Here is a 27,156-nt window from a genome sequence, read left to right on the forward strand (position 1 = left end):
TGTCAGGGACAAGATTGTAGACCTACACAAGGCTGGAATGGGCTACAAGACCATCGCCAAGCAGCTTGGTGAGAAGGTGACAACAGTTGGTGTGATTTTTCGCAAATGGAAGAAACACAAAATAACTGTCAGTCTCCCTCGGTCTGGGGCTCCATGCAAGATCTCACCTCGTGGAGTTTCAATGATCATGAGAACGGTGAGGAATCAGCCCAGAACTAGACGGGAGGATCTTGTTAATGATCTCAAGGCAGCTGGGACCATAGTCACCAAGAAAACAATTGGTAACACACTACGCCGTGAAGGACTGAAATCCTGCAGCGCCCGCAAGGTCCCCCTGCTCAAGAAAGCACATGTACAGGCCCGTCTGAAGTTTGCCAATGAACATCTGAATGATTCAGAGGAGAACTGGGTGAAAGTGTTGTGGTCAGATGAGACCAAAATCGAGCTCTTTGGCATCAACTCAACTCGCCGTGTTTGGAGGAGGAGGAATGACCCCAAGAACACCATCCCCACCGTCAAACATGGAGGTGGAAACATTATGCTTTGGGGGTGTTTTTCTGCTAAGGGGACAGGACAACATGGACGGGGCCATGTACCGTCAAATCTTGGGTGAGAACCTCCTTCCCTCAGCCAGGGCATTGAAAATGGGTCATGGATGGGTATTCCAGCATGACAATGACCCAAAACACACAGCCAAGGCAACAAAGGAGTGGCTCAAGAAGAAGCACATTAGGTTCCTGTCCTTTTTTTTTTCCAATCGTAAATGTTAGGGACGCAAAATTGTAAATCTAAGGGGGGCAAGGGTTGTAAAATAAATTTATATGAGCTGGAATGTCATGGGGCTCAATCATCCAATAAAGCATAAGAAGGTTTTATCCCATCTTCAGAATTTAAAAGTAAACATTGCTTTTTTTCAAGAAACCATCAGACCATTTTAGAATTCATGGGAATTGTGTTGGCAAATCTTTTCATTCAAATTTTCATATAAAATCCAGAAGCGCTGCAATCCTTATTCACAAGTCCGCTCCTATTAGTGCTTCCCAAGTAGTAGCCGATCCTAAAGGGAGTTATAACTTTGTAACAGGCACCCTGTTTAATATACCGCTGGTTTTGGCCTATGTGTATGCCCCTAACTGGAATGACACTGAATTTGAATTTGCATTACTTCATTTTGTGTGGAGACTTTAATTGCACTTTATCTCCTTCATTGGATCGTTATTCAAATACTGTAGGGCCTTCTAAATGTGCTTCTCTTATTAAATCTTTCCTTGAGAAATATGCAATATGTGACCCATGGCATTTTTTTTAACCCTACGTCCTGTCAATATTCTTTTCCCATGTTCATAAGATCTCCTAACGCATAGATTATTGTTTTATAGACAAGAAGCTCCTGCCTTTAGTTCAAGACTGTACTTACCACGGTATTATTTCTGACCGCTCTCCTTTACTTTTGGAACTCAGTGCTCCTCAGCAGTCTTCTGTCCACAGTCAATGGCGACTTGACCCACTTTTCCGGTCAGATCAAGATTTTATTAAGAATCTTACCTCTGAAATAACATTGTTTTTTAAACACTAATACCACATCAGGGATCTCTCATTCCACTCTTTGAGAAACCCTAAAAACTTACATAACGTGGCCAGATTATTTCACATACAGAAACGGAAACCACTCTAAACTCTATGCAAACTAACAGATGGGTTCCCAATTACATTTTTCAACACATTTTCAATGCTCTCTCCTGTACTAAGCTGTTTTCAGAATCGATAACCTTGTTAGCTTTACCTCCATCACTGCATCAAGCTTCAATCTCTCTGCTTTTCAAAAACAATAAAGACCCTTTGGAGTGTACTGCTCTATATCTCTTAAATGCTGACTATGAAATTCATGCCAGATTGTTAGCACGCCGTCTTGAAGGCAGACCAAACTGAATTTATAAAGAAGACACTTTTTTTTTAACCTCCACTGCCTTTTTAATATTATATACTCCCACCCCTCTCCTATTCCTGAGATACTGGTTTCATTAGATGTGTTGAATGGGATTACCTCTTTAAAATGCTTCAGAAATTTGGGTTGGGTCCTAATTTTATTTCATGGATAAAAGTTTTATATTCCTCCCCTTTTGCTTCAATCCGTACTAATAATTTTACCTCCAACTATTTTTCACTTCAGCACAGTATAAGACAGGGTTGTCCTCTTCCCCCGTTATTTAATCTTGCTATCGAACCACTTTCTATTGCATCTCGGGGAGATCGGGCAATTTTGGGTGTGGTTTGGGAGGGGTGGGAGCAGAAAGTTTCCTTATATACAGACGATTTTCTCCTTTATTTCTGACCCTGCCTCGTCCCTGCATAAAGCCCTTTCCGTTTTAGAACAATTTTGGAAAATCTCTGGTTACAAACTAAATCTTCACAAGAGTGAACTTCCCATTAAATCAAGCCGCACTAAAACTCTTTTGTTTATTAGATTATAGTATTTTGTCATTTATTTGGAACAAAAAAACATCCTTGCATTGGTAAAACCCATCTTCAGAGATCTAAGGCTTCAGGAGGCTTACCATTACCTAATTTTCAATTTTATTATTGGGCCGCTAATTTCTGAAACTTCCTTTATTGGATGCAATCCCATTTTAGGCTTGACCATCCAGCTTGGATTCTCATAGAAGCTGCTTCCTGTAAACCAGTTTCTTTATCAGCTCTGTTGTGCTCTTCCCTCCCACTTTCTTTCACTAAGCTCCAGACCAACCCTCTTGTGTCTTAGGATTTGGATTCAGTTCAGAAGGTCTATTGGTCTAAAGTCTCTATCTGTACGTGCACCATTATATGGTAACCACCTTTTTCCTCCTTCTCTGGGTGATGGAGCCTTCCATAACTGGCCCACTAGTGGTCTTAAGTCTATGAATCCGTTATACATTAATAATCAATTTGCCTCTTTTACACAGCTCTGTCAAAAATGTGGCCTTTCCCAAAATAATTGTTTTTGATACTTACAGGTTTGGAGTTTTGTCCAGAGCAGAACTCCACAATTTCAATTGCATGCCTCCTAAATCTGCTGTTGATACCATATTAGATTTATACTCTGAACCCAAGGGTGCTATATCTAGAATATATGCTTTTATTTCTTCCTTGTGCCCCACTTCTCTCTCCTCTATTAACCAACTCTGGGAGCATGACCTAGGTGTAGAGTTACAGGGGGATGTTTGAGATTCCATACTGAGGAGGGTACAATCTTCTTCAATTTGTGTGAGACATGGACTAATGCAATTTAAAATTGTACATCGCTTACATTGGTCAAGAGTTAAACTTTCAAAAATTTACCCAGAAGGTGATCCCACCTCTATTAGATGTAAACAAGATCCGGCTTTTTCAGTTATTCTGGTCTTGCCCCAAACTTGTCCCTTTTTGGAACAATATTTTTGATACTCCATCTCAAATATTTGAGATACCCATTGACCTATCCCCACTGTTAGCACTTTTTGGAGTAGTGTCTGAAAACACCCCTTTGAACAGACTCCAAAGTGGATAGTTTGGCCTTTACCAGTTAGCTAGACACCTTATTTTATTCAGTTGGAAACAATCTACCCCTCCCTCATACATGCATTGAATTAGGGATGTTATGCAGTTTTTAAAATTAGAAAACGTAAAATGTACTTTGCATTGGGCATATGGCACCCTTTCTTATCCTATGTTGTGCAACTCAGTCCCCAGTGCCTCTCAGAGGACTAAATGTGTTTTCTGTCTGGACCCCTCCTGTGGCTCTGTATGAGTAATTGTTGAGATTTCATTTTTTTTTGTGTGTGTGTTATTAATATTCACAGGATTGACTGTGGACTGTATAGTTATTTTGGATTTACCTCAGGATAATCTCTAATCAATCCCTCTGTCGTTAATCATTGTTTTATGTATGTGCTCTCTGTTTTTGTGTGTTTCTTTATTTTTTATTATAATAATTTTGTTTTGGGATGTATATGGAAAAACTGAATATTTGGGGAAAAAAAAAAAAAAAAAAAAAAAGCTGTTTGCTCCAGGGCTGTAATTATCTTCATGTTCAGACACTATTCTGTGTCAGAAACCCAAGTGTCCAAATGTTGGTACAGTCTTTCTTCTCACATTAAAATAGCCCTCAAGCTATTACATGTGTAATTTAGCATTTTGTTTATATTTTCAGTAGCAGTGAACAGGTCTGAGGAAGCTGGGTTTTTACCTCTAGCCTCCTTTTGCAGCAACTCAGCATTTTGTTGTACAGTGTAAGGTGTGCTGGTCTTCTGTCTCAGTCTCTGCATTTGTTTTTGGTTTTCTTTGGAGGTTTTGTTTTAGTCATTGCTATAAGATCATTATTTGTTAAATGGGATAACACTTTCAATTAGGGTTGTTTTATTTATTTGAATACTTTAAAGTATTCAGTTTACTCTGTGCACTGCTGCCATGCACACTCCTCTTGAGGCTAAACTAAAAGCATGTAAATGGATCCCTCTCTCCACACAACTAATCCAATAAGACACATGGGTACCAGTCCAAGTTGCAATCTGAGCTCATAAACATAAAACAGTCTGTGGTTGTAATCAAAGCTGGTCAAAATCCAAATATTTTCTAGTTGATGCTGCTTGTATGCCTTTTCTATGGATATGCCATAGAATACAATTGTACTACATTTGAAGCAGTTATATGCTAGGTCCATGAAGTGGACTACAATCCATTGGTTTTGGAGATAAAGCTCTATCAAATTTGGCTAGGATTCCTAAACTGGTCCTGGACTACTGTCCTCATTTTTTGGGTTCCAACTGCGATTTTAATTGCTTAATTGAACTAACAATGCAAGTACGTAAGAGCTCAATTGAAACAAAAACCAGTGGGATGGGGTCTTTCAAGACTGATTTGGGAATCCCTGACATTTTATATAGAGTCCCATTAAACTCACAGCACACAAGTTTCAAGCTGGAACTAGCTTCATTTAATTAGTTCTACACAGCCAAATGCATTAGATATGCCATACAATGCAATTGTACGAAGTTTGATGCCACTTCAGGTCCAAACTCACAGTTTCATGACATTGACTGAATTTAATTTCTAATGCTATTAATGTCATGGGCTGTTCATTTGCCTTGTAGGATTGTCTGAATAGGTGTTGGTTATGGTTTTGCTCAAAAACCTGAAGAGGTGTGAAAACAACCAGTATGCTGATGTCTGAAGCATTAAATGGTTGTGTGTGGGTGTAACTTGTCTTTGAATTGCAGTGTCTTCTGTGCTAGAAGATAGGTGGTGGTGAGCAGGTTAATGTGTGGGAAGGGAGGAGGTTCTGACTGAAGCTGCCCCACCTCGGCTCCTGGAACAAAGGACTTTGACTGCTTAACTGTCTTTGGAGAAGGGAAGGTCCTTTCACACGTCACTTAACCTACATTACTTGCTTAAGCAGTTGGTGCGCTGGATCACCAAAAGGCTTCAAATTAAACAACCTATAGAATTGCACTTGGATTGTGTAAGTTGGCTTACACTTAAGTTTATGTACTATAAAAGGCCAAACCAACTGCAAGTGTAAACTATAAAAATGATTACATTTACATAAATGCATTAACAAGGCATTCTTAACTACCTCCATAAATCATAGGACCCGAATTAAAAGCTTCAGTACAAAAATAAAGTTTTAAAAGGTGAAAACTTAACTAGAGCATATTTCCCTACTTAAACTCATTCATTCATCTAGTCATCCCAGTCACATTTGCATTATGCTCTATACACATTCAACTGTAAAAGTACTTCACATTCTGTAAAATAGTCAGAAAAAAGAAAATATGAAACACTAGGAATGTTAAGGAAGAGAACACACAGTGTCGGTCTACTAGTTTTTAATACCCTTGAATTTTAAATACTGTATTCAATTAGAGATAATATGGGAAAGACAAATTCGAAAAAATATAATGTTCCCATTCGTAATCATAAAAGTTGATTTAAATTATATATTTTTTGAACAGATCAATACCTTTGTGACATAAAGACCGGCATTTCATTGTATATAATTTAAACAATATATTAAAGCTTCTATAAAACAGAACTATGCTATACACTCCCAAAGTAGTAGTTTTTTTTTTTTTTCTTTGTCAAAAGTTCAAAGGCAAGAGAAGTGCAGTCCGGATAGAGACTAACAGTGCTGCTCAATCAGGGCACGCTTCTATCACAAAAATCAAGTTGGTTAAATTGTCAAGTAGCATAGACACATATCAGCAAGAAATAAATACTACAAATTTAATACCAGGACACAAAAATATATTAAATCATACTCATTGCACTTGAAGCATTTGTATTCTCATCATGCCCTTTTTTCCAATTGTGGCTCTAGTGATATCCAGTGGACAATGCCATGTTTAAACAGTAGGGTTTGCTCTCTCTCCAGAATGCTTATTTAGTGTAATCATTTAATTCACAAAACATTACCCAATTAAAACACATTTAGTGCAAATGCAACTAATGATAACACTATCACAATGCACATACTTTTTGTAAACTCCCTAAACACTTGCTTTTTTTTTTTCCTTAAAAGTAGAGTGTATCCTACAGACTGAACTGAAGTCCTCTTCTCTTGCCTGACCAGTGAAGGTTTACCAATAGACTTCACTCTAGGAACCACTGGGGCATATTCAATTTAAGATCTCTGTATCACATGCCGTATACACAATAGTGACACTAACGGTCCGTGCTGATTGCAAAATCACAATATTAGATGAAAACAAGGTAATAAACCAAGTTAGTTAAACACCCCCCTCAGATGTCCATCACATAAATGTGTCAAAAGAAATGAAGAGCTAAGAAGGTTTTACTTTGTTTACTGAGAGTATCCAGTGCTAAATCACATGCCTCATCCACATTACAACACAGGCACTTCTCTAGTGATTTCAGAGGTGTATGGGCTGTATGGATGTCTTGCTCCCTCGCAAACATAAGCAATTGAATTGCAACACAAAAGCAGCAGATATCCATATGTATAAATTATAAAATGATATGCAGAAAGACCATGTTCACCATGTACAGACCAACAACAAATGAGGGGAACTTAATTTGTACCAGATTGTACCAATGAATATATATGATCATGTACTGGCACAAAAAGTAGTGGTGGTTGTGTTTTTCAAACTGAAGCTTGCATTGCTAATTTGAAATACTTGAACAATGAACAGCATAGCTGAGCCAATTTAAATAATGCACTTTAATTAATTAATAAATTGTGATGCATTTCTCAAGGCCAAACTAATTATTGCTTGACTTGAAAATCATTTGCTGTACTCCCCTACTTCCTAGTGGATGTGCTGGCCCCACAGCTGCGAGACCAGCACCCCTGCTCTCTACACATAGGTATTACCTGTGACTGGCTCCTTTCCTTTTCACTTTATTTCTTTTTTCTCGCATCACATTTGTACAACACATGTAGAACTAAAAACTGTAGAAATATAGAGATTTCTGAAAAAAGAAAAAAAAATACAAAGCTTTTCAATATTTCTCCATCAGACCCATTCTAGGTCTTCACAAGAGAGACGAAGAAGAAAAGGCAAGGTCATAGGTCAATAACAGCCCTCAAGAAGTATTACAAACAAGACAATAGTTTAAGAAAAAGGCGACCCATTTTTAGAAAAATTAGCAGCATGAAAGTAAGCCATGAGATCAGTGATTATACATAGCAAAACAAGCAACAAGAAATTGGACCTTTTCAAAAAGCAGGACCCAAATAGAGACAATTTACTTTAGACCTCTAAAATGACCATGTATATGTATATGTGTATATATATATATATATACACACACACAGCTCTGTAAAACATTAAAAACCACTTAACATTGATTTCTGAATTTGGAGTGGTCTCAATTTTTTCCAGAGCTGTATATACATATATATATATATATATATATATATGTGTGTGTGTGTGATAGATAGATTATATATATCTATATATCTAGATATATAAAAATCACACACACACATATACATATATATATGCACAAACGCGCATATTTATATATATATATATATATTTATATATACACATATATATACACACATACACACACACACATTATATAGACATATATATACACACACTCACATACATATATATATATATATATATATATATATATATATATATATATATATATATATATATATATATATATACACACATATATATATATATATATATATATATATATATATATATATATACATATATATATATATATATATATATATATATATATATATATATACATATATATATATATATATATATACATATTTCCACACGCATATATACATACACATACAGACACATATACATATAGTAGTAAGTATATATATATATATATATATATATATATATATATATATATATATATATATACACACACCAAATTTTTTGCAGTTATTGCAGGTCTACTGTAAAGACATGAGTTATTTATTCATTAAAGCCATTGAACCAGTTTATAAAAATCAATATTTGATTTTAAATTGTCTCCACTAGAGCAACATAAACGACAGCTGTAAAGATGTATTGAACACACTGATGCAGTAAGAAGGGTTTGCAGAGTACTGGTAGTGTTGGATATTGTGGTGTGAGACTGCCGGGTCTCCCACTCGTGGGCGCTTGGGGCCACAGCACTGATGGGTGCCGAGTGAGAGCAGACTCCCGCACTGCCTCCGCCTCCTGCAGCTCTGGAATGTGTAGCAGCCTGTCAATCAGCGCAGAGCAGCTCGCCCCAGGCCGCGGCACCATCGGACCCAGCCACTGCCGGAGACACAGCACACTCTCATCACCGGCTCGGCCAGGGGCAGAGTATGGACTTGCAGAATATCTTTCCTGTTCTCGTTTAGGTTTTTATCGGGTTCCATGTAGCATAATGTAAGTTTGTTTTCTGTGATGAAACCACAGTCTGAAATGGCCTGGCCTGGTCAAAGAGCCTTGTTTAGTGTAGGATTATAGAATTTATTTTCAATAGATTCACACAGTTTGAATAAATTTGAACATTGTGTATTTAGAAAGGGTGTTCATTTTGACATACAAGCTGTTGTTACATATAACACTGATAATTATATTTAGATAGTACTTGAGCTGAGATAAGGAGGATGTACCTGCAGACATTAGAAGAGGATAGGTTTCCCAGTGGTTTTTTCCTGGACGTACGATGTGAAGCGCTTTAAGAATTTGGGATACTCCCTCTTCGCCACAGCTCTGAGGACTGAGGCGGGTGCCCAGCCTCCTGGGTTCACTGGATGGAAAAGGAAATGGCTGTCAAACACCTGTATTTCACTGAAGAAAACAAATACATATATTGTTCCATATTTATCTAGAACTTTAAAAAAAGACTTACTTACCATTAGCCACATACGTAATCTTACAGAGGATATTTTCTCTACTGATCTCCTTATCACCCTCTGGTGGGCTTACCAGCGTTTGACAGATCATGGCTATGTTGATTTTGGCACGGACACACCTATTGGTGAGCTAAGAATAACAACAAAAAAACCCATAAAATAAACAAAATATTGTGCGTGTCAACACACTCACTCTGCAGATCCTAAATCATAGTGCTAACTGATTTGAAATTCAAAGTGATCTACTACACATTCTTCAGTACAGAGCAATCAAAGGCACCAGCTGTGTCTGATGTGTCAGTCACAGATCTGACGTTTCCACAGCTCAAGGTTTCCATTTATTACAATTACACAAAATGCACTATGGGCAAAGGCACTGCACTTACACAAATAGTAATAAATCATCAATATTACAAAATTAGAAAATTACAAGCACACAGGGCAGTTTATCAATTGTTCCACCTTTGTCATTGTAGAAACTGGTACATATTTCGGGAATGGTAAGAAAGGGGAAAAACATTACAGCAATATATAGTTTCTACAAGGACTCTGCATGTGATATTAATATTGAATACTTTCTGTATTTTAATAACATTTAACTGGTCTGCATTAAACAAAACAGCTATTTATTACCTTTGACAGACCTAAGTAAAACTGCAGCCATTGGGCTTTCACTGTGTAACAATACTTACAGGGACACTGTCATGGTCTACGGAGAAATTGCAGACAATCCATGTGTCGGGATCATTTTCGTTGTTAGCGATTATTTTGCGGATTGCTGACGAATACAGAACGTCTCTTTGTGAGGCAGGCCACACTCTCTGAAAAACATAACGGGCAGCTACATAGTACAGCAAGGCCACAGCTACCTGAACAAGCCATGGAACACTGCATGTTAATACAGAGATCCTCTAATTTAAAAAAAGTCCCATCAAAATAATCTCTGAAAAACCTCCTCCCATTTAAATATCAGTAAAAACCAAGCGGTTTCTGAAATGACATACTGAAGGAAACCATTTTCAGTACCTTGTGTGTCTGGTAGACAATAATGGCATTATCTGATAATGTTTCCACTACGTTGAAATTTTCAATTGTTGCTGAAAAGAAAAGAAAGGCTTTTTATAAAAACATAATATTGTTTTTTGAATTACTGGACACAGGTATTCATAAGCTTTAAATATTACATATTAAAGTATCAGACTTACTCTCCCAGTCGTTACGGACCTCCACATTCCAAAAATAATGACAAACTTCATGGCCTGTCACCCCTTTCACAGCATGAGTGGCTTTTAGAGGGTCTAGCACAATTCCATTTTCTTCAACTTCTCTCCTATAAACCTGAAACACACCAATGTTAGACAATTATACCTCCTCATCCTCCTTACCATATACCTGGTTCCTCAAAGGGTTAAAAAACAAAAAACTAAATCTCACACAGTTAAGCATGGTTTCTAATTGTAATTGTAACAGACAGGGCTTTTTAGATATGGACTTGAGTGCCACCTAATGGCAGACCACAGAGCAGTCACTAAGTGGCACATTCCCAGCCCTATTGATTGTATTTCTAGAGTGCAGAGACTTTACAATCACTGCTGGTGCAAATTCGAAAGGGTTCTTTCATTTGATGAAACTGTACAGGGGATCAAATTTCACTGATGCTACACTAACCTGAATATTGCTAAAAACAATGAATAACCGACTTTTACTTGAGAAAAATATTAAAAACTCAAATTGCAGATTAAAATGAATATGCTTAATTGTTTATCAAATGAATTAATAAATAGCATTACTGTTCAGATTACATTGTGAAACTGCTGTCCTTCTGTTTGCTATGTAGTAAACTAAAATGTTAAACATTAACAAAGTTTGCTGGATCAGGTGCTGACGTGTGTGTAGATCTATCAACGGGGCAGACAGGCATTGTATGTCCAGTTCCAATTACCTTCATCTCTCCTTCTTCAACCACTAGCTGCCAGTTGGCATCCCCACCTACATCCTGTAGAGAGTATGTCATGTGGTTCTGAACCATTTCTTCCACCTACAAAACAAAAGCCCCATTAGTTATTAGTTTCTTTTTGTAGTTTATTTTGTGTCCATTTCCTGGACTGGAAAAATGTTTCTCAATCTTCTTTGAAACTGTTGCTCAGATTGTTTTGGTTTGTTAGTACAGCAAACACCCCATGATCATGGAAATGCAGATGCATGCAAAGCTGTTTAAACTATACCACCCCCACTCTGCGTTTTACCTGTTAAAATGTGGTCAAGATCACATACACTTTAACAGACCTCGCAACAAAAATAAATGCATCAATGAATAAATAAAGAGAAGAAATTTAAAACATTAATTCCAAGCTGCTTCTGAGAGCAACCTTTGTTTCAATGGGCTACTAGAAGTAGTAGTACTTTTTGTTGTCCATGAAACAGATTTCCTTTGATTTCCCCCATTTCCATGCAATACAGAAAACGTTTTGATATAGTGAGATATTCCACCTTACTTTTCGTGTCCTATAGTAGAACATACTTTTGTTATAAATTGTATTAATGAATCTTCTATTGAACCAAAAGACATCTAAAATATATACACACCTAATCATAAATAAATGCCTGGCCTGGCATTCAAATGTTGGTTGTAACTCTGAACTGACTGTTGCCATATGAATCTTATACTTCACTAAAGCAGCAGCTCTGGACAACTGGCTTCCAGCAGCTCAACAGAGCATCATGGCTTCAGAGATTGTTACTCTTAAAGAATGTTACAGCTCCAGAATGTGACGACACACAGAAACGCCACCTGATCTGAATACTGACCAGGAAATTGAGTGGGTAATGTAGATAACTCTGTTGGAAAGTTAAGAGTTGTCAGGAGCCCTTTAAGTTATACAGCTTAAAAATAACAGATTGAAATAGAAAATTTTCCATAGTGAAATCAAAATGTGAAATGTTTTTGAAAGTTTGGCAACAAAACATAAAAGCTTTAAAGTACAAATAGGTGCAATCTGTAATATGTTTTCACGGAGTGGGAAACAAGCAAGCATGCTGAAACTATGTCAAACACTAGACTGGTCATCTGTTCAATTCAATAGAATTTAGAAAAAATAAAACGCATGCTGTTAGAGGGAGCGTGTCTCAGCCTTGGCTTGCAAGATTGTGCAGTATTGGAAAGACTGGTGGTTTCTCTGCTTGAATACAGTACCTGGGAGCTGAATCTGTGAACATCATCAGAGGCACTGACTAGATCAATGGAAGACATGGAGGAAGAACGACTAAAGGGCTAGCGCAGGGACAGACAAAGAAAAAAACCAAGGAATCAGAACAAAAGCACAAAAGAGCACTAAATCAACAGACTGCAAACCAGATGACTGAAGGCACCAAACAGGCTAAGCAATGAAAAGGAGTCACATACACAACATTTATCACAATGACACGTGGGGATGGCAATGAGCTGAGTTTCTAGTAATGATGATTCAGTAGTATCACCCAGTCAATTTGAGTTCACTACAAAGTGTTCACAAACCAGATTTAAAGATGACAGTTTCTAATTCATTGCTGCAATTTTAAAAATAGTGGAAAACAGGCTAATTTTAGGCTAGTGAACATTTAGAAAAATAATGTTGTTTAAAGTTCTTCTCTAAAACCTTGTTATCATTACCAGAAACAAGCAGAAATGCCAGTAGAGTGACGTGTGATTTATAAATTAGCATTTTTAGGTTTACAATGTCCAGCTGGGCTAGGAGATGCAAGGGGATTAAAAATGAAAACTGAATACCTTTTGGGCAAACCTGTGTGTGCCAACTGCTGAGTATGCATCCCCAGATGGCACGGCAGTGGGCCGGTGGATTCTGGTTTTCTCTGACTGGGACTGAAAAAACACGCATTTTATTAAACAAAAAATAAAACAAAACTGATTTGTCTCAGCTGTCACAAACACCAAATATGCCCTGATCATCAAATGTTTACATATCCCAATACAAAATGTGTAATTTATAGATTTAAAACACAATTATAGAAAAAAATATTGGTAGGAGAATTATTAAACAAGCAGAATGAGGCCCCCCAGGATTAGGGTTGGCTTCCATATGAAGTGCCAATTCCAGTTCATACCAAAGATTCCCAACGAGCTTTGACTAGGCAATTCAAAAATCTCTATGTGACGCTTCTTTAAACATTCTGCACTAGATGTGTGCTTTGGGTCATTGTCATTTTGGAATATACAGCTGTGCTTTAAACCATGTTTTTCAGTTGAGGATTTCAGAAAATTGGCCTCATCCTACATTTTAAAAATGGATAAATCAACACAACGTTAGGAGTTAATGATGTCCCAAGAATATAAAGGGGGACTTCAAGCCTGGAAGCACAGTGCCCTTCAACGAGATTGTTTAGGGAATTACCTGTTCCTCGATTTTGTCCTGCCTGTCAAGGGCAGCCTCAACAGCATCAAAAAACTCATCCTCATTAATCAGGCTGTTCGGTCCTTCCTGTGAAATTAGATCAAATCAAAACTCTCAAACACTTAAAGATTCTGGTTTATCATAGTCTCAATCTTTAATATGTCAAACGGACATGCAAGATGTATCGGTTGTCTAGGGCTGTGCTTTAATGGAAATTTCAGTATGGTTTCAGTTCGGTTTCACTTTTAAAAGCTCGGTTGTTGGTACGTTTTTTGGTTTAACGAGACAACAAGGAGGTTATGTTTATACGTTAACATTTGGTTATGAAAATACTTATTTTCAAAACTTAAAACAAAATCAGTTGCAGACACTAACAAAATACAAGAAACACATCCTTAAAAGTGAAATAAAAGACTAATAAAATAAAAGCATGTCACTGTTTTGGCAACAATTTGACCCAAGACATATTTGCCAACTGATGTAAAACATTAACAAATAAATTTAGATAAAAGTCACAAAAATAAACAAACGTAAATTAAATCTTAAAGTAATTGGAAACCAATTTCCCTGCTAATTAATACAAAATAAAATGTTTATGCAGAGATCTGTGATGACTGTAACCGTTAGGAAAGCACTAGCTGTACTCTGTGATCTGCACCCATCGAATGCTGATTTTAAAGCATTAATCATGCAAATGCAGTGTATTTTGCTGAGAGGCATTTTTATTTGCCTGTATTACTGTAAAATCAGTTTTGATAAAAAATGTGAAATATTTAACAATTTATTGTAGTTAAATTAAATGAAAATGTGTTCGAGCTGAAATAAACATCTGTCCATAGTCGAAAAATGTAATGGAGTAATTGTATTACTTTTATCTCACTTTTAAAACTATAACAATTGTCATCATACAGTCTTAATGAACTGTTCAGAGATGCAAAAGTTACTACTGGCTCTTAAGTTAAAATTCAGTTTTGTGTTCAGCTTGTTAATATCTTTCAATGACTTGCATTTCCATAAGTAGCGTAAGTACAAAAATGTCAACTCGTGAAATATTCTTAAACTAATTCTAAATTCTTAAACTAACGTTTAGCTGTGGGAGGTTTGCCTTGCTGCTGTCTATTTTTTTTTGCAGAAGATTACACTAACATCCTAGATTTCAAAGCCCATGCATTGCTTATTCCTTAAATTATCCAATGCAGGAAAACAGAACATTTTGAGAATTTAAACTAAAAAACAGAACTGGAATTACTAGGCATTTTTAAGACTATTCACATATTAGAACAACAAATTCCTACAGTACAAAGTAAAAATTGGGCAGAAGGCTCTGCAGCGGTTGTGGGTTCAGTCCCAGGTGGGGGACGCTGCTGTTGAACCCTTGAGCAAGGTACTGTACCAAGCTTGCTTCAGTAAATCCCAGCTGTATAAGTGGGAAATTCTGTTAAAATAATGTGATACCTGTTACCAATTGTAACCTGCCCTGTTAAAAAATATAACAAAAATACCTCATAGTCAGGGCCACCAAAGTGGGACTTCTTTTTTAGTTCAGTCATGGCAGTCTTGTATGCATCCTCAATCCTTCTTCGTTTCTCCATTTCCTTAAAAGACAAGGAAAACAAAAATATCAAGCAAACATTACAATAACTAACAATTAAAACTACACTTATAATTCTTCAATGCAAAAAAGCTGCTAATTATTTGCTATTTACACTTCAATTTTCTGCATGTCATTAGTATTAATTTTTGGTAATCAATAAAGCTACATTACTGGACAAAATGAGATCCTACATATCTCCCGCCAAACAATCAAGGTATTGCCTACACTGAATCTCCTACAAGTTAAGGTAAACTGATTTAAGTCTTTTTATTACATTTACTAATAAAACATAACCTTTAAACAATCTGACAGTAACAGATGCAATGCATAACACGATGAATTTAAAAGAAAATGATAGGAGACCTTTAGTCTTATAGAATTACATCCCTGATAAAACCATTACAAACTGAACACACAAATGAAGAAATAGAACCATGTGAAAATTAAAATACTTCCACACCCCAAATTACGTTTTTTTTTTTTTTTTTTTTTTTTTTGGCAAGAGCTGGTATTAAAACTGTTGTTACCAAATAACATAATTCAAATCAAAATAAACCATAAGCATTTTAAGGGGGGAAAACAAGTTAAGCAATTTCCAATCTCTAATGCAAGACAAAACTTGGGAGTCCACCGGTATGCAGGCATGTTCTGAAACATACAGCAAAGAAACTGCTCCTGGTTCGCACAGGAATCCACTTCTGGTTTTGTTTCATAGTTTCCGTGGGCCTGTGGGGCTTTAACCTCCAGAAAGGTAGCCGATAAGATGTCCAGCTTGAAGTCATCTTGGATTGGAAATGTGCTCACAGGAGAAAAGTCTGTACTTGTTCCAGGTTTTCACTTCCTTGAGATCTGTACTCCTTAAACCCTTTTTCGGAGTTGTTTCAAGGGGCAAGGACTTCCTGTCACATGTATTGAGGCCCAATTGTTTGCCAAGAGACGTGGTAAAACTGGTTTTGCAACCTATGAGAACAGCTTCAACAGTTGTCAAAAGCAGTATAATTAGCAGCTCAACTAATACAGGATTTTTTAAAATCAATAACAATAGGTTATCATCATAACCCCAGTTCCCTGAAAAAGAAAGACAGCCATTACTGAATGGGAAGAGCCTTCTGACCTGCCAATTAGTGAAAACATGTACCAAACCTGCCCAATAGGGGCCCTGCTGGCAGGAGGAAGACCCACCCCAGTGTGTGAAAGTCTCCTCCTGACTGCAGCTGCCTGCCATTTCTTCATCAGGAAGGTCATCTGGTCGAGTGACCCCTGAAGAGTAATGGCTGTCTTTCTTTTTCAGGGAACCGGGGTTATGATAATAACCTATTGTTCCCTTTCAAATCGAAAGACAGCCATTACTGAATTGGAAGACACTACCAAAGCTGTCGCGAGTCCTGACACCTGATTTAAGCCCCAATGCCATCATGGCAAGTATAGCAGAGCCTCATGGCGCTGGAGGGCCAGCTGTCTGAAGAATCTGGGTGCTCAAGCTTGGGTGCAGCTGGTCCGCCATGTTGAGGCGGTAGAACCTTGTGAAGGTCTGTTGACTGGACCAGGTCTCAGCATATTCCAAATGTGGCACCGTGAAAAAGAGCCCATGACGTGGAATGCTGAGCGCGCTGAGATGTGTTCAGGCATGGGAACGTTAGCAGTCTCACAGGTGAGCCGGATTGTGTTCACCACACAGTGCGCCAGTCGTTGTTTGAAACCGCCCTCCCTCTGGTGGTGGACCCGTAGCAGACAAACAGCTAATTGGATTTGCGGCTGTGCGCAGTCCTCTGCATATAGCACCAAAAAGCCTGGACAGGGCAGAGTGTGTGTAATCTGCGGTCCTCATCTGATGTATGTGGAGGGGGATGGAAAGACTCCAGGACAATCGGTTGGTTTATGTGGAACACCGACCTAGTTTTGCGAACCACAACTGTCTCGGACATTGCGACGCTATATGGAAGAAGTAGCAATTAAGGTAAGGCATATAGCAATTCCCAAGGCCACGGGTGAGCAAGGCATCCACACCAGGGGACCCCTCCTGCTTTCAGCACAGTGGCACCGAGTCGTTGCATGTGTAGCAAGAGGTCAACTCGAGCTCATCCCAGCGTCTCCCAGATCTACTATACTTGAGGACTCAATCTCCATTCTAAGCTGTCCGGTCTTTCGAGAGAGAGGAGGTCCACTGCTGTGTTGGACACACCTGGCAGGTGTATTGCCCTGATCAATCGGAGATTGTCTCAGGCTCACACCATGCAATCCGGGCTTGTTGGACAGGACATGGGTTGGAGAGAGCTCTGCTCTGTGTGAACTGAAAAACCTAGTGTAGTCACATGTTGTATGACCTCTGTCATGTGTTCCTCCACCTGTATCCTGGAGTCTGTGCAATTGGCCAGTCCAGGTTGTTCTGATCCCCTTTGACCTGAGGGGGCCAGGACTGCGTCTGTGCAGGGAACCAGTGAGAGACCGAACTGCAGCACGCAGAATTTGTACGCTTGATCTTGGAAGGCAATGTCCTGTGCGTTGGGAGGATGGGGACATGGAAGTAAGTGTCCTTGAGGTCTACTGACATTAACCAGTTGCCCAGTCAGACTGACTGTAGGATATGCTGTGCAGTCAATATGCGGAAGTTTCTTTTCTTCAGAAACATGTTGAGACCCCTCGGATCGAGAATGGGTCCATCCTTCTTTGGCACTAGGAAGTACCATGAGTAGAACCCCTCTCACAAGTTCTCTCAGTCTACCTTTTGTACAGCTCATTTCTCTTGCATTACTACAATCTCCTGAGCCAGAGCTCTTGCCCTTCTGGGCATCCGACAGTAGTGGTCAGAACTCCTCGGAGGAGGGGAGGGCTGGAGTGGAAATGGAGGGCATATCCATGGCTCATTGTCTTTTCGTCTCTGGGCACATTCTCCCTGTGGTTTAGCAGGGGGGTTGTAGGGCTAGCTTCTCCCCTTAGACTTCCTGCTGAAAAGTCTATTTTTACCCTTGGCCTGTGTCTGGCCTCTATGCTGGTAACTTGCGCTGTCGGCCTGTGGCTGCGGGGGTTTTCTGTTCCTCACCCACTGTATCCCGATGGTAGGGCCAGTGGCGTGACTGGGGCGGTCTTCTTGGCTGTTGAAGGTCAGTGTACTTTGACGCCGTCTCCTTCTCCCTGGCTGAGTGTCCTATGCTCAGTTCGACAGTGGTCCTGAAAGTCTGACCAGGCATAACTGATGTGTTGAGGAGGATGGACATCTCCTCCTGTAAGGGCAGGTGATGGAGGGGCCTTCCATCAGCCCTGTGTCAATTCCCTCTCGATCAGATGGTATCGCATTTGGTGCTGGGTGGCCATAACTACTGTCCAAACTAATTTGACGCAGCAGTGTTTGAACTCGTCCTCCTCCCTTGGCTGAGGGGGTGGAGTGTCCCACCTCCTCCTAGAGGGAGACCAGCGTGTATGCCATGGGGGAGTGAGTCTGGGGGAAAAGTAGTGAGGGCAGGCACGCTGTGGGGAATGCGAGCGCCTGCTCACCAGCGATCTCCTTCTTGGGGAGACTCTCCAGGGAGCGCCTGCATAGAGGGGGGGGGGGGGCGAAGCCAATTGCTCTCTAGCTGGGAAGCCCCCCGAGCTAGAAGAAGATGCGCCAGAAGGGCATCCTTGCTTCGGCTGTAGAGAAACCCGTCCTGGTGGGGGTCGGCCTCTGGCGGAACTGGCAGATCAGTGTGCTGACTCTCTACCTCTGCGGTCGACTACTGAAGCCCTGAAGGAGGCTTGGGGAGGGGGTCCCCGCTCTCCTGTTCCTGGTTGCAGATGTAAGTGCAGTGCAGTGGCTGCACCCCCCTTCACCTCTAAGAGCTTGTAGGGCATGGTCGCAAAGTTTGTGCCCATTAACTGAAGGGAGCTTGCTTCAGACCGCACAGCGGTGAAAGGTCCCTTTTTCCTTCATTCTGGGGTTTAATTCCTGGGAGGAGATGTTAATGTTGATAGACTCCTCTAATATGTTCTCCAAAAAGGAGCTAAAATCAGGATTGCAGGATTGCTTCTCCCAGCTCCTCACAACAGATCCTGGGTCTGTGTTCGGGTTCATGTCAACCTCCGGGGTGTGGTTGATATCGATGTGTCAGTGTTGACAATGGAGCTTTCGACGTGATCGAGTCTCCTGAGAGACACTCACCCTCCCTGAATACCTCGATGGGGAGGAGGTGAGATCCGTGGATTGAGTCTCAGCCAAGACTCTCCGCTCCCAGTGCTGACATTGATATAGGATAAAGGAGGAGTGATCCGAAGATCAAGTCTCAGCCAGACACTCTCCACTGTATCCTATTGTGTCGACATCCATCGCTATCGACTTCGACATCCATCGCTATCCAGCAGGGCCCCTATTGGGCAACTTTGGTACATGCTTTCAGTGATTGGCAGGTCAGAAGGCTCTTCCCATTCGGTAATGGCTGTTTTATGATTTGAAAGGGAACTGATGTTTCTGAAAAGATTTAAAACTGTAAATTCCTCATAGCCCTCTCAATATTTTAAATAAAATTGTTATATTTTTTATCTTGAATCTTCTCGTGTGGGGAAAATATCCAAGTAGTGCTAATTTATATTAACCAAAAATATTAAACAAATGACCAATACAAATATGTATTATATAATATACGTATTTTACATATTACATTAGCTTCCTCTGCTTCTAGGCAGAAGATAAACATTACATGAACAATACATTGTATTTACAGCAGTATGGGAAGGGTTTAATCAACCAATCCCTTTTTAGACTTATTAAAATCCTTTAATAACACACAAATTATTGGTAAAATCAAAACCTGCGATAGAGCTTGATCATTCCAAGACAGACTTAATGCAATACGTATTATTCGTACCATTTCCCAGAGACACATGAACCAGACTCATCGCTGCCATGTTCCTGACCATTTTATGTACCCAAATGTGAATTTTATTTTATGTATTATTTTTACAGTTTCCTCTTTTACTGGTCTGTCCAAACTAGGGGGAAAGGTGTGCTGATATGGGTGAATAATTCTCCAAAGATCATTTACATGGAAACCAATATGGACAATTGTCATTAGTTTCAACCCAATATGATTCCAGGATTTGTATTAACAGACGCTCATGTTGGTACTGTGCTACCTTGCTGTAGTGTAAGAAACACAATTCTTTCAAATTAATGATATTGTATAGTTTGAGGAAGAGAGCAGTTAAGTGCCGGTACAGGACAGCAGCAGCCATTACCTTATCCAGTCTCTTCTGCCAGCTGTCCTCTCGCTTCACCATGAGGTCGATGCAGTGAGAGAGTGTCGCTAATATTCCAGCAGTGGTTGCCTTGAATGTAATTGCCTCCCCTTTGAAATCAATGCCATTGATTCCTTTGGGATTCACACATGGAAATACTGCAGAAACAAAAAGACGGGGACAATTAACAATCATCATTTTGATTACATCTACAGATAAAATTTATATTTATACATACATACATACATACAATTGTGGAAATTGAGCTTGAGAAAACACTGAACCAACTAGTTCTACCAGTAAAATAAATTACACTGAATAAGAGAAACTAAAACAAATACATTAGTAACAGTTTCAGTATCGAAGACTTGCCTTTGGCACTTTAAAAATAAAAATGTAAGAATACAGATATTCATATTAAGACACTCAGTTCTCTAAAGCGCATTATCAGTATTTAAACACTGAAAATTGCCTGTAATGTAAAGTATTTAAAGTATTAAATCAAAATGTAAAAAAAGCTGTGAACGGAAACTGGGCGAGTTACTCAGTGCATTAAGATAATCAATTTGGTTTTTTTAGGGATGGAAAAAGCAAATACTGTAGGTTAGAAAATATAGTAGTGAAAGTACAACTGCAGCAAGACACTAATTTGAATACAACAACAAAAAAGCAGTTAGTTGTTGTACAATATCACCTTTAACTTTGGATGACAGGAACTTCACAATTCACCACACCCAATCAAATGTGATGCTTAAACTGCAGGGCAAACCATTAATCAATCTGATTTTAATATCCACCATCTTAAAGTATATACCAATATGCGTTTTCAGAGATGTATAATAGTAGAAAAAGTATAAAAACTTACATTTCTCCTTACTGCCGTTATTGTTGTGCAGAAACTCGCCATCCGGGCGAGTTGTAGGAAAGTCATCTTCATCATCCTCCACAACTAAAAAAGAAAGGCATTCAGACACTAATCCTTTTGTATCTACAGAAGGACAAGTCAACAATCATAAAAGCGTCTGTGACAGACACAGCTAGCATCCACCACCAGTCTGGATGCACACACTGTAGCTAAGCAGTGTTAACTTACAACAAATACTTCAATGAATGGATAGTGCAAACAAAAGCTTAGCTGATAAGAAAATCTAGATTTCATTCTTTCCATTTATTAGAAAATCTGTGCAGCAAACAGGACAAATATACATTATAAAGTCCAGTAAGTCATCAAAACAGCTTATACTTCTGCATGGTTTTCCATTAGTTTTTCTTTTTTCCAAGAATGTTTTATTTGTTTAGTTTGCCTCTAAATATTATTGATTTTTCCTTTAATACAATTCAAGGTACCAAAAACCAACAAAAACAAAAATGTACCTTTGTCTCTTTGGAATTCATCTTTGGAAACGGCGTCAGAGCAGGCATCAAAGTATTTCTGCAGGGTATCGACTTGCCTGCACAAAATATCTCGGAATGTCTCCATCTCGGCAAGCTTTTCACGTAAACTGTGTCCTTTCTAATAAATGAAAAGAAAAGAAAAAACACTCAACAGGAACGTCCCTAAAATGACAGCATCAGAACTTCACTAAATGGTGTCAAACTATCAGAAAGACCAAAAAAGTTATCTGGTAATTGGGTGACAATTGACAGTGAAAATTATGAATTCTCACTTACCTTGAAAGATGAAGTAGATGTGGCAGAATATCCACTTGCTGCAGATGTGAGAGACAACATAGACCCATGACGTCGTAAACTTGACTCTGAGCCATAGCCAGATTCTGCCTGCAAAACATAAAAACATCATTCATGAGTTCAGCGGCTGACTGCATTGTTATAGCTGATTAGATCAGGTTCAACGGTTTAAATTAATAAATAAGAATAAAAAAATACATGTACACACATTCTGAAAAGTAAATCAAATAAACAATTGTAAGCAATGAAGTGTTCAAAACACAAAGCTTCTAGTATGAAGCACATTGCCTCTTCGTTGCATGTAATATCGCTTTTACACTGGTACCATTACCCTGGTATGGCTCAGATTGCTTGAGTTGTTTTTTTTTTTTACTAGAGAGGTAAGCTAAGTGAGTGATGTTAGACATGCTGAATGTTTATTTTTCAGATCTAACTGTCCATGAACTAAGCCCAACGTAACTAAGATAGATCATGGAATTTACTTTGCCTTGCCATTTTCCTTTCTTACTGTTATGATTGCTTTGGGTTGAAAAACAATCCCAAACAGCAGAAGGCTTTCTGGACATTTAAAATGTTTTAAAATTATATTAGACTAGATTTGGCTGCAGACAGGGTGGAGGAATAAATTAAAGGTACATCTCTGGGTAACATAAGCTATGATGTCACATTATTCTGCATTACAACCCTACATTACTATAAATCGATCAAAAGGTTTATATTTTCACAAATTAATAAGTGATTTTGTATTCACTCTTTGTGAAATTTTCCAGGTACAAGACAAAACTATTCTGATGCTGCATGAATGCTTGGACAAACCTTTGAAGATTCAGAACTGCCCTTGAATACCAGCCAGTGAATAAACTGTGGTCACAGGAAATCAAATTAGTTTTTTTCTTTTCCCTCCACATGCCACCACAATCATCTTGTTTCAGAAGGATTCACTCCTCAGCCATTGTAGTAAATAGTTGAATTGCATTAATCTATGCTCCCCAGTCAGTCTGAAATCCAAGCACACTCCTTGAGGCTACCTTACGATGTACTTCCTATGTGGATGGGCTGGCCATTTCAAGTACATGAATTCATAGTGGGCACATTCAAAAACAATCAAGCCACTACTGTGAGACGAAATCCATTATAGCACCAATCCATTAAAGTGCAGGCTAATTATTGTGGATCTTTACTGCTGCACGTCTCTTCAGGAATAAGAGAAGAAACAAAAGATGTCCCAATGCTATGCATTAGGACAACTGCAATACTACAGATAAACAGGTTCTGAAACTCACCACAAACACACCCCAGCCCTTTACCACTGCTCAAATATCATGGTTTTTGCATGACAATTTTAAACCTTAGGAGTTCCCTTTGCAAGGGAAATATGCAAATTTACCATTCATGTTGACTTGATTGGCTTGTGGCGTCCATGTTTTTTTTGTACACAACCACTTGCCTTGTACAAATTTGGTTCCAAGAAGTAGATGTTTTAACAAACTAAACATAGAAACTGGTCATTCAATTTGGGCGCTAAAACACATATCTGAACTCAAACAAGAAAAATGCTACAACAGTGGACCTTTACTCTTAGGGCCCGATTAAATCAAAACTTTGACCCACCTGCTAATAGAAAACTACAAACCTGACATCATAGCAGTTACATTTATGATTAGAAGAAAGTGTCATCTTACTAAATATGAAGCCGCAACTAATTACAGTTTTGTAGTTTTCTATTAGCAGGTAGGTCAAAATTTTGTTTTAATCTGGCCCTTAGATTAGTGTATTGTAGTCCAGTTTACAGAAAAATATGCAACATGGCAGACGCGTTGCATTGCCCTACATAAGTCATGCAGTTATATGCAATTAAGGCATGCATATAAATGCAGGATTGATTTCCTTACACTAGTATTTTTAGTTACCTAATTGTTTATTTTTATTTGTTACTTTGACTACGTGACAAAATCTAATGCCCCATTTCCACTGGCGGATGCATCTGGATGCAACCGGCCCCAGACGCTTAAACGTGCGTTTCCACTGGCTAAGCACCTGGACGCGTCCGTATCTCTGAAAGCGAAGATGTGTGCTTGAACTGTAGACAGACAGGGAAGAGATCAGCTACATTATGCCGGAAGATATATTCTCAAGTGCCGTGTGGGATCACAAAGAAATTATAGTTTTATTAGCAGCATGGAGTGAAATCCACGTACAGAAACAATGACTGCTTACAGTTAATACAGAGTGTATTAAAAACTTGGATTTCACAGGACCGGTGCAGTGCGGTGACTAGTTAAAAATAAACTGAAGGATAATAATCGGACAGCCGATGTTATTAATATTTTATGAACAACTGGGTGTTTCAGGCTGTCGTTTTATGAATGGTGTGCAGGACAATCCGCAGAGACAATCATTATGAAGGCGAACACGATTAAGTTTACCTGCCCTTTTACAAGTTAAATTAATGAATAAATAAATACAGCAGATCTGGGTTTCCCTCTAAAACATTAAGGACTGGTTTAATAAATGCATCCATAAGTCCATAAACGCCATGACTGAGACGTGCACACTTCAGTTTAATTATAACCTGCTATATTGTAGCTGAATGATTAATTGTGAAATGTATGTATTTTGGTTTCAACTGTAACTTGCCCTGGTTAAGGACGTCTGCTAAGTAAATGATTAATAATACAGCAAAAAGTATTGTTTACAGTTACAAATCTGCAGAAAGAGTAATAAATTAAGGGAGTTATGCTGTCCCGTTTAAATTATATATATATATATATATATATATATATATATATATATATACTAGCACAAAAGATGACGATAATAATAACAATTGTCTGAATATAATGTTGTCTATTAGGGCTGTGCGATATGACAATATATATCGTATGACGATAGAAAAACGTTCATATCGTTTATTATGCTATATCGTTTATATCGAGGTGTCAAATTGCAATCTTTACGGCAGTATTTTACGTCATTAGGACGCTTTGCGTTTTTCCCCGGTTCTTCCACATGTGCTGGATGCAGGTAGAAATGTGCATCAGAAACACAGACAGACATGGAGAAGAGTGAACTGACACACAATAAACAACACAACCAAGAGACACTTTAATGCAAAAGCGCACACGCTGCACCCCGCTCTCGTCGTCGGGCTAAACTCAATCTGGAGAAATGTCCCCATCTAGCAGATGTTAATGCGCCACTATAAACCCGGCTGTGCTAAATCTACCTGAATCTATACCTTTAACAGCGCATGTGTTGCGTGATTACCATTACCTACTGTGTATATTTATATATGTGCTCTGAGAAAGATAAGTCGAAACGCTTAAGCATTATAATGTTCACTTTTTCTCTAATACATAATTTTTGAGACCTCGGTGAATATGGACTGTTTTTAGACGGGAGCTGCTGTCCTTCCTTCCTTGACCGGATAATTGTTCTATATAAAATCCCTGGGATAAGGCACTATTAAAACTATTGTAACGCCAGCTATTTTTAAACTTATGTGTGTGTGTATATATTATATATACCATAACAACATAACACACTTGCCCTGTAATGTGTTGCATTCTGCATATATTTACCATGACAGCCTGCATGTAGTATTTGTTAGTTTTGCTTATTGAAGGATTAACGAAATACTTGTAGTTTGAATGTCTTTGGTCTTATTTTGTGGCTTGATTGGATAAAAACCAAGAAATAGAGATATATATCGTATATCGCCCAAACTTCTAAAAATATTGAGATATTATTTTTAAGTCATATCGCCCAGCCCTATTGTCTATACACGTTTAGCTCTTCCTAATCTCTCTTAACAGAAACGTGTATTACGTGGTCTCCAATCATGTAATGCAGAAAGAATAAAATAGATGCAAAAGTCCTCTCCACGTCAGGATGCATCGCTCGTAGTGTTGTTCTCTGTCTTTGTTTTTAAAACAAAACACAAACACACAACCACTCTGCTTCCCATAAGAGGGGATGGACTTGACAACGGCCTGGTTTTACAAAAAAAGCTCTGGGACGTGTCCGGCATGGCATGACACGGACGCTTAAGCCAGTGGAACCGAGATATAAGATGTAACGCAATTCTTCATTTTCCTGAGCTCCCTGACCTCTAGGTCTCAAGTTTAAATTCTACTCTACACATTTCACCTCCTGGATTCAGAGATGACCCCTCACCTTCGTTGTACCCTTCTTCTCTACACTAGGATTTTAAACATGTGTTAAAACTTCAGATTTCTGTCTGTCAACCTGAACTAGCACACGGTACAGAAGTATTTTAGAGAAAACTACCATGGAGGTTTTGCTTTTAAGTATTTGCCATAAATCTTTCAATTTTTTGTGGAGAACCAGGCTCATTAGCAAAACAAGGTGCTAACAGCACAGAAGTTTAATCTAAAGCTGGCTCATAAAATGGCGAAAAGGACTACTCATCTATTAGCACATAAGCATCCATACCAAAAGCAAATAAGTCTTAATTAATAAGCTGCCTGGTCTCATAATAAGTCGATTACTCTGCCAAACTAGCAATAATTAACAATTCTGCCAACTAGATAAAGCTAGCAAAAGCAAACAATATAACAGGCAAAAAATAAACAAGACTTCCAATGTTTAAAGTTAATGGGAAGATTAGACTATATGTAAAGCAGAATATGTATAGTATTAAAGGAAAAAATAATCTTAAATCAAATTAAAAGCAAAGTCAATAATTGTACGGTACAAATAGCAAAGTGTAGCCTCCTACCACATATTACTACTCAAAACAAAGTCTCCATTATTTAAATAAAATCGTAAACTCGACATATTCAGTAATCCGCTTGTAGTTGGGAATACAGATGTTTTAACAGAAAGCAAAGGAACAGGACATTAGATACCTTGTTACTATAAGCACACATAAGTCTACTTAAGCAGTTCTTAGCTTTTTA

General features: G+C 38.4%; 1 protein-coding gene across 2 annotated transcripts in view; it reads right to left on the reverse strand.

The window, feature by feature from the left end:
• Positions 1 to 8,339: 8,339 nt before the first annotated feature.
• LOC136755395 (ceramide transfer protein) overlaps positions 8,340 to 27,156 on the reverse strand; it is a 33,485-nt gene continuing 14,668 nt past the window's right edge. The window contains exons 4-18 of one of the 2 annotated variants that reach the window (XM_066711952.1): positions 22,217 to 22,324; positions 21,920 to 22,058; positions 21,411 to 21,494; positions 20,546 to 20,703; positions 15,246 to 15,338; positions 13,744 to 13,830; positions 13,122 to 13,214; positions 12,549 to 12,626; positions 11,298 to 11,393; positions 10,561 to 10,693; positions 10,382 to 10,452; positions 10,048 to 10,176; positions 9,356 to 9,485; positions 9,113 to 9,249; positions 8,340 to 8,768 (exon numbers count right to left, since the gene is read on the reverse strand). In XM_066711952.1, the coding sequence (XP_066568049.1) occupies positions 9,122 to 9,249; positions 9,356 to 9,485; positions 10,048 to 10,176; positions 10,382 to 10,452; positions 10,561 to 10,693; positions 11,298 to 11,393; positions 12,549 to 12,626; positions 13,122 to 13,214; positions 13,744 to 13,830; positions 15,246 to 15,338; positions 20,546 to 20,703; positions 21,411 to 21,494; positions 21,920 to 22,058; positions 22,217 to 22,324 (1,527 nt within the window). In that variant the 3' untranslated portion in view covers positions 8,340 to 8,768; positions 9,113 to 9,121. The remainder of the gene's footprint in view (positions 8,769 to 9,112; positions 9,250 to 9,355; positions 9,486 to 10,047; positions 10,177 to 10,381; positions 10,453 to 10,560; positions 10,694 to 11,297; positions 11,394 to 12,548; positions 12,627 to 13,121; positions 13,215 to 13,743; positions 13,831 to 15,245; positions 15,339 to 20,545; positions 20,704 to 21,410; positions 21,495 to 21,919; positions 22,059 to 22,216; positions 22,325 to 27,156) is intronic. The other variant, XM_066711953.1, reaches the window with a different exon arrangement.

The sequence above is a fragment of the Amia ocellicauda genome, chromosome 8 (genome assembly GCF_036373705.1).
Source record: "Amia ocellicauda isolate fAmiCal2 chromosome 8, fAmiCal2.hap1, whole genome shotgun sequence".
NCBI classification, from domain to species: Eukaryota; Metazoa; Chordata; class Actinopteri; order Amiiformes; family Amiidae; genus Amia; species Amia ocellicauda.